At 44.3% G+C, this 14,415-nt stretch overlaps 1 protein-coding gene across 3 annotated transcripts in view; it reads left to right on the top strand.

Annotated features, from left to right (window-relative positions):
• FAM114A1 (family with sequence similarity 114 member A1) overlaps positions 1 to 14,415 on the top strand; it is a 67,783-nt gene that overhangs the window by 36,771 nt on the left and 16,597 nt on the right. For all 3 annotated transcript variants that reach the window (XM_087864210.1, XM_045816364.2, XM_045816363.2), the window contains exons 7-8: positions 3,487 to 3,639; positions 9,867 to 9,990. In XM_087864210.1, the coding sequence (XP_087720336.1) occupies positions 3,487 to 3,639; positions 9,867 to 9,990 (277 nt within the window). The remainder of the gene's footprint in view (positions 1 to 3,486; positions 3,640 to 9,866; positions 9,991 to 14,415) is intronic.

Below are 14,415 nucleotides of genomic sequence, written 5' to 3'. Positions count from 1 at the left end.
ATTCATACATATACATATATAAGTATATATGTCAATAAATAAATTTGATTCTAGTTAAAAAACTGATAATGCAGGGAAAATGTAACCAAGTGCAGAAACTGGCTAATTCTACTCTTGTCTAAAATTTACACACCTCTAGAATGGAGAATTGGATCTGCTCAGGTTCCCAGATTACTGTAGGTTTGGGGTCACCGTCACAATTTTTATCAGTCTACTGCTGAAAAGTAAGGAGCAATGCTCACAGAAATATGTCATGTGAAAATCCACACTGGCCATCCACAGTGTTTTATTCTTTTTTTTTTTTTTAAAGATTTTATTTATTCGACAGAGAGAGAGACAGCCAGCGAGAGAGGGAACACAAGCAGGGGGAGTGGGAGAGGAAGAAGCAGGCTCCCAACGGAGGAGCCTGATGTGGGGCTCGATCCCATAACACCGGGATCACGCCCTGAGCCAAAGGCAGACACTTAACAACTGAACCACCCAGGCGCCCCCACAGTGTTTTATTCTAATTACACGTCGGAAAAGTGCAACGAGTATGGTACCCAACATTCGGGGGCACACTTGAGCATGGCGCCTCTAATTCACATGGATCACCACAACACTACCGACTCTAACCTCCTGCCAAACAGTAATTTTTCCTTCATTCGTTCACTCACTCATTCATTCATTCATGCATTCCACAGATGCATTTTGAATGACCACTATGTGCCAGGCACTCTTCCAAGCACTTGGGATGCATCAGCAGCCAAAATGGATAAAAATCCGTGTCCTTAAGGAGTTTTTGTTACAGTGAGGAGAAACAAACAAACCATCAACATTGTCTAGTATTTTCAAAGATGATTGAGTGCTGTGGGAAAAAAGAAAAGAAAAAGTAGAGCAGAAAGAAGGCAGTCAGGAATGTGGGAGTGAGGGGCAGGTTAGGTATTAAATTGGATTGTTAGGGGGGCGGCCTCATGGAGATGACAACATTTGAGCAAATAATTGAAGGAGATGAGGGGCTTGACCATGCTGAAATCTGAGTGAAGCACATTCCATGCAGAAAGAGAGCTTGTGCAAAGGCCCTGGGGCAGGAGTGTCTAGTGTGGATGAGGAACAAGGATGCTACATGGTGGGAAAGGAGTGAGCCAGGAGGAGAACTGTTACAGACGAGGCTAGAGTACTAGTGGGGAGCAGGTCATGGCAGATCCCGGAGGGCATTTGTAGGGACCTAGGTTGTACTATTAGTGAAATGGGGGAAACGTTAAGGCACTTTGAAAAGAGGAGTGATAAGGTCTGCCTGTAGCAGGAGCACTGTAGTTACTGTGTTGAAAACAGACTGGGTATGGGGAGGGCTGAGGGCAGGGAGACCAGCTAGAGTGTGTACCAGCGCAGGCTTTCCCAGCAGCAGAGGCCAAGATGGCCTTAATGTGCGGGGATTTTATTAGGGGAAATGCTGAGCGACAAAGGAGGTGGGGGGCAAGACGGCTGGGAGGGCCGTCAGACTAAGATACAAGTCTGACTCCAGGGATGGGGAGAGGGAGAGAAGATGGGGTAGAAGTGTCCTAGGCTACTGTGTCCCCTGAGGAAAGCTGGGCAGAGCCCTGGGACAGTCCTTCAGCTGATTTCCTGGAACAGGTCTCCCCAGTGTCCCTGCCGCACCGGTGATCGATCACGGGAGGCATGACGTCGGTGCCAGTGAGGCATGGATTGCAAAGTACAGCAACTGGGGCCCTAGGTCACTGATGCTGCAACTCTCCCAGCCCCCTCAGGGGGCAAGTGCCATTGCCTAAGCAGGAGGACATGGTGGCTCAGTGTGGAGCCCTGGAAGAGGGGCTGAATGCTGATTCCAGGGATATTCTGAGGGTCGACCCAGACTTCCCGATGGAGGGAACGTGGGATGTGACATAGGGAGGCAGCAAGAGCCACGGTTGTTGGCATGCACAGCTCAAAGGGTGAAGCTGCCGTCCCTTGACGTAGAGAAGTCTGTTGGGTTTTTCCTAATCCACACTAACTGTAGAAGCCCAGTGTTCCTACACTCCCCGAACTTCTCCCGTGTTCTATCCCAGTGGCACAGGGTGGATTCCAGACTCACAGACGCAAGTCTCCAGGGCTGCCCTTCTGTCGGGAAGACTCCCACGCCACAACCACTCATTGCTGTTTCAAACCATCTCCTTTTCTTTTCCGGACGGAAAAAGGACCAACACCCTATAGAAAGCCAGTTCTTCTTTAAGCAACTTTAATTTCACTCCATCTTTTGACTGAATCCAAGTCATTCCAGAGCGACCTTCCCCACTCCCCCTTCATTTCATCCCTTCCCCTCTGTTCCAAAACATAAATTTAGAAACGGATGTTGCTCGAGGGAAAGGAAGCAATTTCTGTGTCACTGTGATGTTTTGTTTTACCACTGAGCGAGGAAGATCAGTGGGAAAAGTTGGGTTTTATTTTAAGTGTTAAAAATCCCCAGTGATAATTTCATTTGATGGAGTTGTTTTGAAAACTTTAAAATTCAGAGCTTGTACATACATACTCTTAAAGACGGACAGAGGGGAGAATTCTGTTGGAAGCCTGGTGAGGTTTTGGCTGATGGCCTCAAGAACCCAAAAGGAGAAGGAGCTTGACCGTTTTATTGACACCCAGTAAAAACCACAGTCTGTTCTTCCATGATCTTTCCCTTGTGAATTCGTGGTGGCCACTGTGTTTATGGTGCTCTCCAGAGATACTAAAGAACCCTATAAATATAGTGCCCAGTAAACTTAATGAGGAATCAGATAAAAGATGCTTAGAATCACAGAAAGCAAGTGCAGGAAACTGGGAGTGACTGAGGGACTCGTGTTCATTTTCTTCTCTTTACGTAATCAATGAAAAATAACGGGAGAAAAATGATCAACATGGAGAGGAAATCCACTCTCAATCATACTTCTCAAGAATCAAGAAGCTAATATTCTTATTTATATTCAGTATCTGATGAGGAATACATTATGAGTTTATATTTTATTAATTTTTCATCAAAGACGGTTAGTAACCACACACATACATTTTTAAAACAATGTAACTCCAGTCAAAGCAGACCAGCTTGCGGCTGCTCTGAGGTCTGCCTGGGTGCAGAAGTTGCAGTGAACCCTGTCACAATAGATTACACTTTCCCGGTGTACATCAATTTGCTCATTATAGAAAATTTGGATATTTCAGAAAATAAGAAAATTAATCACACACATGGAAAGCTCTTCTGCAGAAACCACTGTTCGTTCAGCTTCTGTTTTGCTTCTTTCCAATCCCATTGCCAGGCATAGAATTTTTGCTTTTTGTTTTGTTGTGTACGTAACAAACATGTAAGATTTGAAGTGGAATATTATGTAAAAACTGTCTGTGGAATCAAGGAAAGAATCATTTTGTTAGAAATTCCCAAGGGACACAAAGAAAGCCAGCCCTCATCTCCCCCTACATCGTACACAGGAAACGAGGCTTTCGAGCCCACATCCAGGGTACAAACACTGTCTATTTCTGCAGATGTTAAGGGAAGCCAAGGAGAAAGAGAAGGAGAGACTGGCCCAGCAGCTGACGGCCGAGAGGACTGCCCACTATGGGATGCTGTTTGATGAGTATCAAGGTTTGTCACACCTGGAAGCTCTGGAAATTCTATCCAACGAAAGCGAAAGCAAGGTATGTCTACTCTGGTCGCTTAAAATACCAAGTCACGGGGGCGCCTGGGTAGCGCAGTCGTTAAAGCGTCTGCCTTCGGCTCAGGGCGTGATCCTGGCGATCGGGGATCGAGTCCCACATCAGGCTCCTCTGCTGGGAGCCTGCTTCTTCCTCTCCCACTCCCCCTGCTGTGTTCCCTCTCTCGCTGGCTGTCTCTCTGTCACATAAATAAATAAAATCTTTAAAAAAAAAAAAAAAAAATACCAAGTCACTAATGTGTTTTCTTACACATGAAAGAAACTGGAAAATCTGCCTTTAAAATATCTCATTTCTAGGGCCTCATTAGTATTGTGCTAAGGTCATAGTTGTTCTACAGCCTGCTGACCCCCTCATGCGCCATCTTACTTCCTCTCTGTCCTGTGCTGCTACCGTACCCCAGCCCCAAGAGGGAAGCAAAGTAAGGGTCCTCACTGCCCCCACTTCATGGTACAGAAGGCTGCTCAGAAACTTGGCTGTGAGGCTCCTGGCCCTGTGCATCTCTTTGGTGACGTAGCACCCAGACCAGGGATGCCCTACCAGGCCAGGTCGCCGCTCCCACCCCGTGAAAACAAAGCAGCTGAGGTTTCTACCAGAGAGCAGGTTTTAATATGGTTTTAGGGGCTCTATAGTGGTTTATTCACCCACTTGTTGAAATGCCTGGGCCACCATACTGGGAGTTAAAGTTCTATTTGAGAATGGTCCTGAAGACGAACATTACCTAACAGCCCCGCACATTCGCATTCCCCCACTGGGATCTCAAGAGGCAAAACAGAAATAGCAAACATCAGCAGGATTTGGAGATTTTTTTTTTAAGGATCTATGTGGGAAGGAGGGTTATTTAGCAAATACTCATATGGGCCTTATATAGTCACTCTTCTAAGCAGTTTAAAACTATTAATTCATTTAATTGTACATACAGCTCTTGTGTGTGAAGGTCAGGCTGACTGTACTCTGGGATGTCTTTCCGGGGGAACCCACAGGGCACCACCCACAGAACCTCCTGGGAGAGGCTCTGGGTCATCTCAGTGACATTCCCTGTGGAGAAGCAGGCCCCCCGACGAGAAGAGGAAGTTGGAAGTGAGCTTTAGAATGGGGAGGTGTCCTCTAAGTACAGGACTCCAAAGGGGTTGAGACATTCTTGATGCCCACCTAGGCAGGGGTAATGGCAGGTAACAGGCAACCAAGAACCAAGCAGGATGAAATCCTCCTCCCTCCAGGGAGGGAGTTACATGTTACAATCTGTGTTTATTTCCTCTTGTTATCCATGAGCCATCAGTGAGAGTCTTCTGGTGAAACTGTTAAAGGGTGATTTTTTAAAAGCAAAATCATGCCTCATATACAGATATAAAATGAACATGAATTAAGGAATTTATTTAGCCTCTTCATTACATGAAGGAACCAAGCAGATGTTCTAACTGGTTCAAGGGGAAAAGCCAACGCACACATTTGTATGGAGTAAAGCAGTTTTGAAATAAATGTGCAAATGGGCATAACCCTCCCACAGGAGGGGAGGTTGCCTGTCTGCTAGACACAATCTATTCACCTGTCTATAGACAAGAATTATTTTGCACTGCTATCAGCGAGCCACAATATAAAGAGTTGTGAAATTGCTCCCATAGACTCAGAATCAGATAATCTGGTAATGTATGCTCTAGAAAGTGCAGTTTTCCACGGAAGCACAAATTATTCTTATAAAAGCTGGGTTTCGAGTCAGCCATCATGTGATCAAATACCACTCAGTAGCTGTATGATTTTAGACCCATCTAACTTCAATCCCCTTCTCTGTGAAATGGGAATAATTATATAAACCTACCTCGTAGGAATATTTAAAGAATTAAATGAGAGAATCCATGGAAGCCAGTTGCGGCTTGCTTAATACATAAGTACTTGATAAATGTTAGCTGCCTTTGTATACCATATATGTATACGCATATATGTTGATGGCCTTTTATTTTTACATGCATTCTTATGTTATATATATGTGTGTGTGTGTGTGTTATTATTAAAAACATGACAGGGACACATGGCCCCCTGAGGTTATCATGGTGGTGGAGAGATTCCACTCTGGCGGGTTTCATTCCAGGTCTCAGCTGTGAAAGAGTCCCAGGTCCCTAGAAAGAGCCCCAAAGGACTGATGTTGCTAGGAAGGGAGTTTGGTCCCTGGTGGGATGCATTTCCCTGTTTGCTCACTGCTCCTACAAGCTCTGCTTTCTTTCCCCTGGCCTAGAGGTTTTTATAGTATTCACGGTAAGGAATGCAGTCTGTTTTCTTGGATTAGTAACGACAGTTTCTGGGTGCCATAATAAAGAAGCCCTAAAAACATATGGGTCAAAATCAGTAGGCTAATATTATCCTCCTTCCTGTAACAGCCCAAGATGGGAGTGCCTGCCTGGGCATCAGGCAGCTTGCCTGCATTAGGGGTTCAGCGGCCAGACTCTGTTCATCTTATGGCTCCACTAGACCCATCCTGATGTTCACGGGCCTCGGGCAAGAATACACACGGAGACCCCTAATGGTGTTGTCAGCTTTAGCAAATGAAAACACAGGATGATGAGTGAAACTTCAACTTTTGATAAACAATGGATACTTTTTTAGTATAAATATGTCCTGTACAATATTTGGGACATACCCTCCTACTAAGAAAATATTGTTTCTCTAGAATCCATATTTAACTAGACCTCTTATACATAGGGTGTACTTAAAGTTTAAAGGACTTTTGGGGCGCCTGGGTGGCTCAGTTGGTTAAGCATCTGCCTTCAGCTCAGGTCATGATCTCAGGGTCCTGGGATTGAGTCCCATGTGGGGCTCCCTCCTCAGAGGGGATCCTGCTTCTCCCTCTCCCTCTGCCGCTCCCCCTGGTGCTCGCTCTATCTCTCTCTATTTCTCTGTCAAAAATAAATAAATCTTAAAAAAATATTAAAGGACTTTTGAAACAAGCTGTTAAAGAAAATATACTGTCATCCTACCTTAGCAAACACACTTTCATAATGACTTTGAAAACCAGGTTCCCATTCAGAATTCTCAAACCCCTCACATTTCCATGCCACCCTCCTGCCTGCTCTTGCCCCCTTTATTTCCAGCTGTCTCTCCCTTCAAGAAGCTTTCTGTGCACCTGTGAGGATGCCCTGGTTCAAGCTGCACCTGCAGCCCTCCTAACAGCTACCTCTTAGCCATCCTTCAGACGTAGGGGTGTACCCTACAGTAGGTGGTCCCACCACAAGGAGAGCAGCCTGGGAAGAGATCTATACAGGCTGTGGAAGGGAAACTTTGGTCACTTTAGTACCTGGAGAGTGGTCAGGAAGGAGGAGTGTGGGGGCTCTGCGTGGGCACATCCCTTTGGCCCTGTGGGCTCTCCTGTGTCTGAGTCTAAAGTATTGGCTGTCACCATCCTCTAGGGCCTCCTTGTCATCTTAAACCTACCAGCATAAGGACAGAGAGTGTAGTGGGTACATTCCCATTTTTTAAAAAATATGTATTTATTTTTAGAGAGAAAGAGCATGAGCGGGAGGGGCAGAGGGAGAGGAAGAGAGAATTCCAAGCAGGCTCCCCACCCACGGAGCCCATCATGGGGCTCAGTGTCACAACCCTGAGATCATGACCTAAGCCTAGACCAAGAATCAGACGCTCAACCCATGTACCACCCTGGTACCCTGCTCCCATTTTTTAAGAGCTTTGACCCAGAAATGATACACATCACCTCTGTTGACATTTCAATGGCTAAAATTTTGACACATTATATGGAAATATTAAGGAATTACTATCATTACTATTCTATTAGATTGATTCTAGGATGGCAACAGACATGGCAATGTGGTATACTATAAATCTTAAGAAAAAACCTGATCATTCTTATTGCTACTATACTCAATAGCTAACAAAAACAGTAAACAAGAATCTTCAAAGCGGCACCCCATATTCCCTTTCAGGGAAAAGATTGACAAGGCAGGCTGTCTACCCTTGTGTTCCCGACACTTAGCACGGTGCCAAACATATAGTCAGCATTCTATGAATATTTATTGAGGAGTGCATGATTATTTATTACTAGATTGAAGTAAAGATTCATTGCTCATCACCTTGGCATAATGGAATGAACTAGGAGGAAGCAGAAGAGATACTGTGGTAGAAAGATGCTGACAAGAGTCCTTTGCCAAAAAGAACCCTTCCCAAAGGATATCCAAAGCATAAAACCCCAGTGCATTCCCTCCCAGAGAATGGCTACCCTCCAGAAGACACGGGGAAACCATAATGTCCCCCATGTGTGTATACATTTTCACTAGTGTTGCACTCAAGCACATGTATTCAATAACTACCTTTTAATTTTACTCTTCGCCAACTGCTATTTAGAAAATATATCTAAAGTGTAGGAATCTGCCGTGGGCCATTCTAGGACCCTGAGGCCTATTCATGAGTGTATGAGCAGAAAAGAAGGCTCTGAAAAGGTCAGAGCAAAAAGGCGTGGTGGCAGCCATCATGCAGGGTGCGTTTGCTTCCACCGGCCGAACTCTCTAGCTAATGGGTTTGGTGTTGATGAATTCCTGCCGAGCTTCTCCCCGAGCCTCCTCGCCGATTGCATTATGCCCTGGTGATACGCATTACAGTTTTTAGGACAATGGTGTCCTAGCATCCGTGATGCCCTCCCTGACTCTCTCACTTATCCTGCTGTGTGAATCTACTACGACAATGAATATTAAAACACATTCCAAAGGGAATTGAGGCTCCTCTGCTGGCTGTCCCTCCAGAGCAAGGGTTTGACCTGCAGAATGAAAACCTTTCTACTTTATAGTCCTACTTCATTTTTTTTTTCCAGGAAAGAAACCATTCACTCATTTATTTAACAATATTGATTGAGTAGCTTCCATTATGTTGCACTCTACTTTCGGCCTATATTTTATTATTTTATCTTTTTTAATTCAATTATCCAACATATAGTACATTAGTTTCAGATGTAGTGTTCCATAATCCATCAGTTGTGTATAACACACAGTGCTCCTCACATCACGTGCCCTCCTTAATGCCCATCACCCACTTACCCCATCCCGCCCACCCACTTCCCCCCCTACTTCATTTTTTATATGGTTCTCCATGCACTTTGGCCACTTTGGAAATTCAAATCAGTCTTCAGATTCACAGAGGATGACTAGCCATGTGTGCAAATAATTTTTAAGTGTTTACAGACAACAATTTCAAAAGAAGGGCTCTGAAGGCCGTGAGCAAGGAGGGTATCAGTTCAAGTATCATCCTCTGTGAACTCTCCCTGCCCACCGTCTTGCCTCCCCAAGGGGGACTGAAGTTCCCTCCCTGGTGCCCAGCTGGCACTCCACTCACATCTGTCATGGCGGTTGGCAGTTAACCTGGGCCTCCCTCCTCTAGAATACAAGATCTCTGAGGAAAAAATGTGTCTCGTGTGTTTTCGTAACCCTGCTTCAATAACCCACATCTAGCAAGTGTGTGTGTGTATGTATATGTATAACATTTCTTTGTATTCTATGTGTATATTAAATATGTATTGTATATACATATTTACTATTATATATCATGTTAATATACATTATATGTATGTAATTTCTTGACCTTCACTACAAGCAGTTTTTTTTTTAAGTTTATTATTTTAGTAATTTCTACGCCCAACGTGGGGCTTGAAATAACGACCTCGAGATCCAGAGTCTCATGCTTTTCCTCCTGAGCCGGCCAGGCGCCCCTACAAGTACTTTTAAGTACATTATTTCATTGAACCCTTGAAATAACCTTACAAGGTAGATGCTATTTGTCCTCATTTTACCGATAAGGAAGGAAAGGTTAAATAAATTACCCAAGGGCACACAATTCGTAAGTGAGGGGCTCATATTTGAAGTCAGAGTTGGCAGCACGGGTGTTTTTGCCCACGAGGCTGGAAGGGCTCCATCACCGCAATGTATTTAGCTTCTGCTCTTTGCACCTGTGCAGTCACTGCACGTTCGCTGTTTCATTTACCTCACCAAGGATCACGATGAAGTGTGGGTCTCACTTGAAAATTTTAAAACCTGAGACCCAGGGAGTTGATGTAACTCACCCTCAGCGGCACAGAGTAGGCAGTAAACCGAGCATTCAACCCGGCCTTGCCCCCACACCACCGAATCACACCAGTCCGGGGAGAACTCGCGGCAGCGGCACGTAAACGCGAATAACGGGAGAGAAAGATGACAGTTATGCTGACCCGATTCTTTTTTCAGGTGCAGTCATTTTTAGCATCACTCGATGGAGAGAAGCTGGAACTCCTAAAAAACGACCTAATTTCCATTAAAGACATCTTTGCTGCCAAGGAATTAGAGAGTGAAGAGAACCAAGAAGAACCAGGTAAAGGGAAATCACCAGTTAAAGAGCAAAACAAGCGGTTAATTAAAGACAGCCCTGTGAGCAGGGAATTATTTCATTCACGTGCTTTTCCTCGCTTCCAAAACCCTCCGTGCACCTGCTCTGTGGCAGGAGCGGGCCACAGCGCTCTAGAGGCCTCTCCTTCTGCGGGCGGCATTCCTGCCCGAGGCGGCCTGATTGCTCAGGTGGGGGCACAGCGGCTGGCACAGCGCAGGCGCGCAAGAACCCCGGATGTGCGCGTGAGCGAAGAACGCGGTCGCGGCCCCGGTGGGTAGAGTTAATGCTTGATAGCTCGTTGTTTATGTGCAGGCGCCTCTCAAGGGATTTCTTTTCATATTTTTCTTCTTATATTTAATTTATATGCTTAGGAGTTAGGATGTATTTTTAAGTGGCCTGTTCTCCACCTAAAAAGTGCAGTTCTGACAAAGGCACCCAGTGCAGAGTTGGGGGGGGGGGGGGTCAGGCCGTGGATCACTGAGCTGAGCCAGGTGCACACACTTGATAATCCTCCAGCCAGCCAACGGCAGGACCGCAAGGAGACGAGGACCTGTTCTGTGCGAAGCAAGGCTTCCGGGGGGGGGGGGGGGGAGTTCTCAAAGTTACACATGCTTAAGAATTACTTTAGGGGCGCCTAGGTGGCTCAGTCGGGTAAGCTTCTGCCTTCAGCTCAGGTCATGGTCCCGAGGTCCTGGGATGGAGCCCTGTGTGGGGTGGCCTGCTCAGCGGGGAGTCTGCTTCTCCCTCTGCCTCCCCCGCTCCCCGCATTTTGTGCCGTCTCTCTCACGCCCGCTCTCTCTCAAAGAAAATAATTAAAAAATATATTGAAGGCAGTTAAAAAAAAGAACTACTTTAGGTTGACCATTTAGGAGCAGAATATAGCAAAACATTTGCTATTGTACATGGAGAGTGATTTCTTACTGATATCATCACCTAGCCCTGCAACCACGGTTGTTGAGGTTATGCTGACACACAAGGCAGCCACGGACACACAAGGCTGGCTTCTCCTAGCTCAGAGGTCCATTTGAAACATTTTCGCCGCTTACTGGCCGCATGGCCTAGAACAAGTTATATAACCTTTCTGAAACTCATTATCTGCACCTATAGAACGGAGACACTGGTACGTAATCCCAAGGGCTATTGTGAAGCTCAAATTAGATAATGTATGTAAAGATATATTTTGCAGAGCTTGTCTCACAGAACTGCTAAGAAATGCTCGCCGATATTGTTATTTAAAGTGCTAAAACAATGCTGGGGAAATAGTAAAGGTACAATAAACTGTAGCTCTTATTTATGATCATACTTGTTATCACCCACACGCAGAGTAGTGGTCATGCATCCCCGTGGTCATTCATCCCCGTGGAGTAGCTGAAAAAGTTTTGTGCCCAGGTGTGGTGCATACCTTTAATCAAAGCTCAAACAAGTGCTTCAGCCTCAATGCTCAGGGCAAAATTATTCTAAGCATTTGCAAACTGTTATTTAAATACCATCTCCCGCTTTAGTCTCCCATACTGACCTTATGTGCCTTCAGTTTAATGAGATTTATGCTCATTGCATCAAAATAGAAGCCTCAGTTATACTGAAGAATAGAAAGAGACCAATAGCAAAGAGGCAATTGGAGAATAACGTTTTTGAGCATTTCTGTGTTCCTACAAGAGACACAAAAGATGACCGCGTTGTCTTTGTTTTAATAATGAATTCATACAGGTAGTATTATGGGCCCAAGATAAACCAGTAGAGATGCCAGTTTTCCACATGTACAATCACCCAAAAAGAGCGAGGTTATTTCTCTTTGGTTTCATGCTGCCGAAGGTAGACCTTGATCCTATTGGACGTGTCAGTCAGAAAGGATAAAAAGAAGATCCCAGATTTCTCCTAACATCAAAGCAATACTGTTGCCAGTGCAAGTTAAAGCAGGATGCATCCCCAACTAGCACAATTTCTTAGAGAAGAACCTTGATTCAATACTATTAAATAGAAAATTTAACCCAGTCTTAATATAGAGCTTCAGTAAATTGGGATATTTTTCATATGTTCCCCCTGACCCCCCAAAAAAATAGAAGTCCTGAACAGCATGCTTAAGAAATGGTAGACTTGTCTCTCCTTAAGTGACAGAACCCTGTTATCTCCCATAATATATCCATTTTCCCACAGGACATCTCCAGATTATCAAAACACTATTAATTTTAATTAACTTAATTTAATAAATAAATGTCAGACACATAAAGAGAAACTGGGAGAAAAGAATAGCAGGGTTGTCATTAAATCAGTCTAATTATGATGGAGCGTGACAACTCCATAGAGGCGGAGGGATTATCTAAACGCTATAAAGAGGAATCTCATCAGTAGGGGTGGGCGGAGAAGCCAGGAGGAAAACTCTGGGAGAAACCAGAGCATTTCATCCATTTTTTTTTTCTTGTAAGCATTTACATTCCTAAAAGCCTCTTAACACCTAAATAATTCATTTGCAAGTCTTGGGAAAATGTAACAAACTGTCATTTTTAGATAAACTCAACCTTGGGCTCCTCTGCGTTTGATAGCGTTAGCTAATGATTTTCATGTTTGTCTTTCCAGCAGCGTGTTACTTTATCACACTGCCATGGGTCTCTAATTTGGTTTACCACTGTTGTGAAGAGATTTTAAAGGCTATTTTCTATTTTTATTGCCTTGGTGAAGATCTGGACCATATGTATGAACCAAGCACTGTAGTAATAGATATTCTTTGTGGTAACATTACTTATCATCTGTTTTTATCCACTTCCATTTTTCTTTGTGACTTTTTTTCCCTAAAATATGTGCTAAAAGTTGTTGGTGTCCTTTTCTGTTTTATAGAACAAATGCACATTTAAAAGCTGGAACTGCACAAAGTCCTTGCATCCTAATTTAGTGTTGACGATTCCTAAATATTTTTAATCTCCTGATGTTTATATCTTTGTAGCACATAATAATATAGTTAGACAAAACTTTAGTGTTTACAAAACACTTTCACATTTGTTATATTATTTGATCCTTACAGCAGTGCTACAGCTGAGATGGATAGGTTTTATTATCATAAATTTACAGAAGGGTATGGAAGCTAGGAAGACCCATGACTGGCCCCAGACCACAGATTCTCTGAATGTAGGAGCTGGGGTAAAACCCACACCTGCCACAACTAAGTCTGGGGCTCTTTCTGCCCTGCAACATTGCCTCCCTACAGAATGGGAAGGACCAGGCAGTTTGGGAACGAGACCTTGTCAATGCCACCCAGATGTGTCCCTGCCCTCTCTTACTTTGCCTACCTAGAGAGGATGAGACCAAGACCTCTGCCCAGCAGAAAGAGAATCTCAGCTTTGTCTCTCTGTCTCTGACTCTCTAGCCTCCATCTCCCCTTTTGTGCAAGTAGTTAATGCCTTCTCATTCTTGAAGACTAGGTTCCGGTATCACCTCCTCCAGGAAGCCTTCTTAACTAACACCCCTCTGAGGACAAGATTCGGTACTCCTCAGTCAGCAAGTGCACTCACCTCTTTGGGTTATAATGATTTGCTAGTGTCAACAAAGACAGCCGTCTCTCTCTCTCTCCAAGGCACGCGCCTCCCTGCCCCTGCTGCAGCCATCTTGGCCCCCTTGCTGTCCCTGAGCAAGCTGGGCACACTCCCTCCCACACTTTGTGTTGGTGATGCCTCTGGCTGGACATCTCTTCCCGACCCCATCTGGTGTTGCTCACCCCTCCTCCTCCCTCAGGTCATTACTCAAATGGCACCTTGCCAGTTGCCCTCTTGCTTCCCGACCCCCAGCCGTCCCTGTTCCTCTGCCTCAGTTTGTACTTCTCCATGAAACTTATCACCCAACATATATGTTTTACTTCTGTATTCTGTTTATTCATCTGTCTCTCCCTGGAGAATATGTGGATTCTAGGTGATGATAAAGCGATGAAGCCGCATGTTGTGAACAGAGACCTACAGGTTACCCGGGCTAGCTTCACGGGCTGCAGATCAGCCATTTCGGCTGTAAAACAGAAAAGGGCACATACACACAAGTGCTAGATACAGTTTTTCTCACATGGCCTAGTGTTCCCTGAAGCTAAGGACCCGCTGACGTAGCCAGAGTATTTTGAGATCGTGTAATCAGGGCAGAGTAATGATGCTTTTATTCCCCCCAAAACTGGTGGTAAACCCATTGTGGAATTAATTATTTAGCACTTAGAACTTTAAAAATGGCTTCGACTCATAGATATAAATGAGAAAAAGAAATAAGATTGTAACTTAAAAATCTCTCTTTATTGCTCACCAATGATATCAATTTATTTTTATTTGAGGATATATTATGCATAACCTGATATATGTGATCTATGTTATTCTATATGATATAATTTATCAACCAACTATTTAATACTTATTTAATAAATACTTATAATAAATAAATAATATT

The sequence above is a fragment of the Ursus americanus genome, chromosome 8 (genome assembly GCF_024610735.1).
Source record: "Ursus americanus isolate L20-20 chromosome 8, mUrsAme1.1.p, whole genome shotgun sequence".
NCBI lineage: Eukaryota > Metazoa > Chordata > Mammalia > Carnivora > Ursidae > Ursus > Ursus americanus.
Note: the sequence above shows the minus strand (reverse complement) of the source record. Positions and strands in the feature narration are given on the sequence as shown.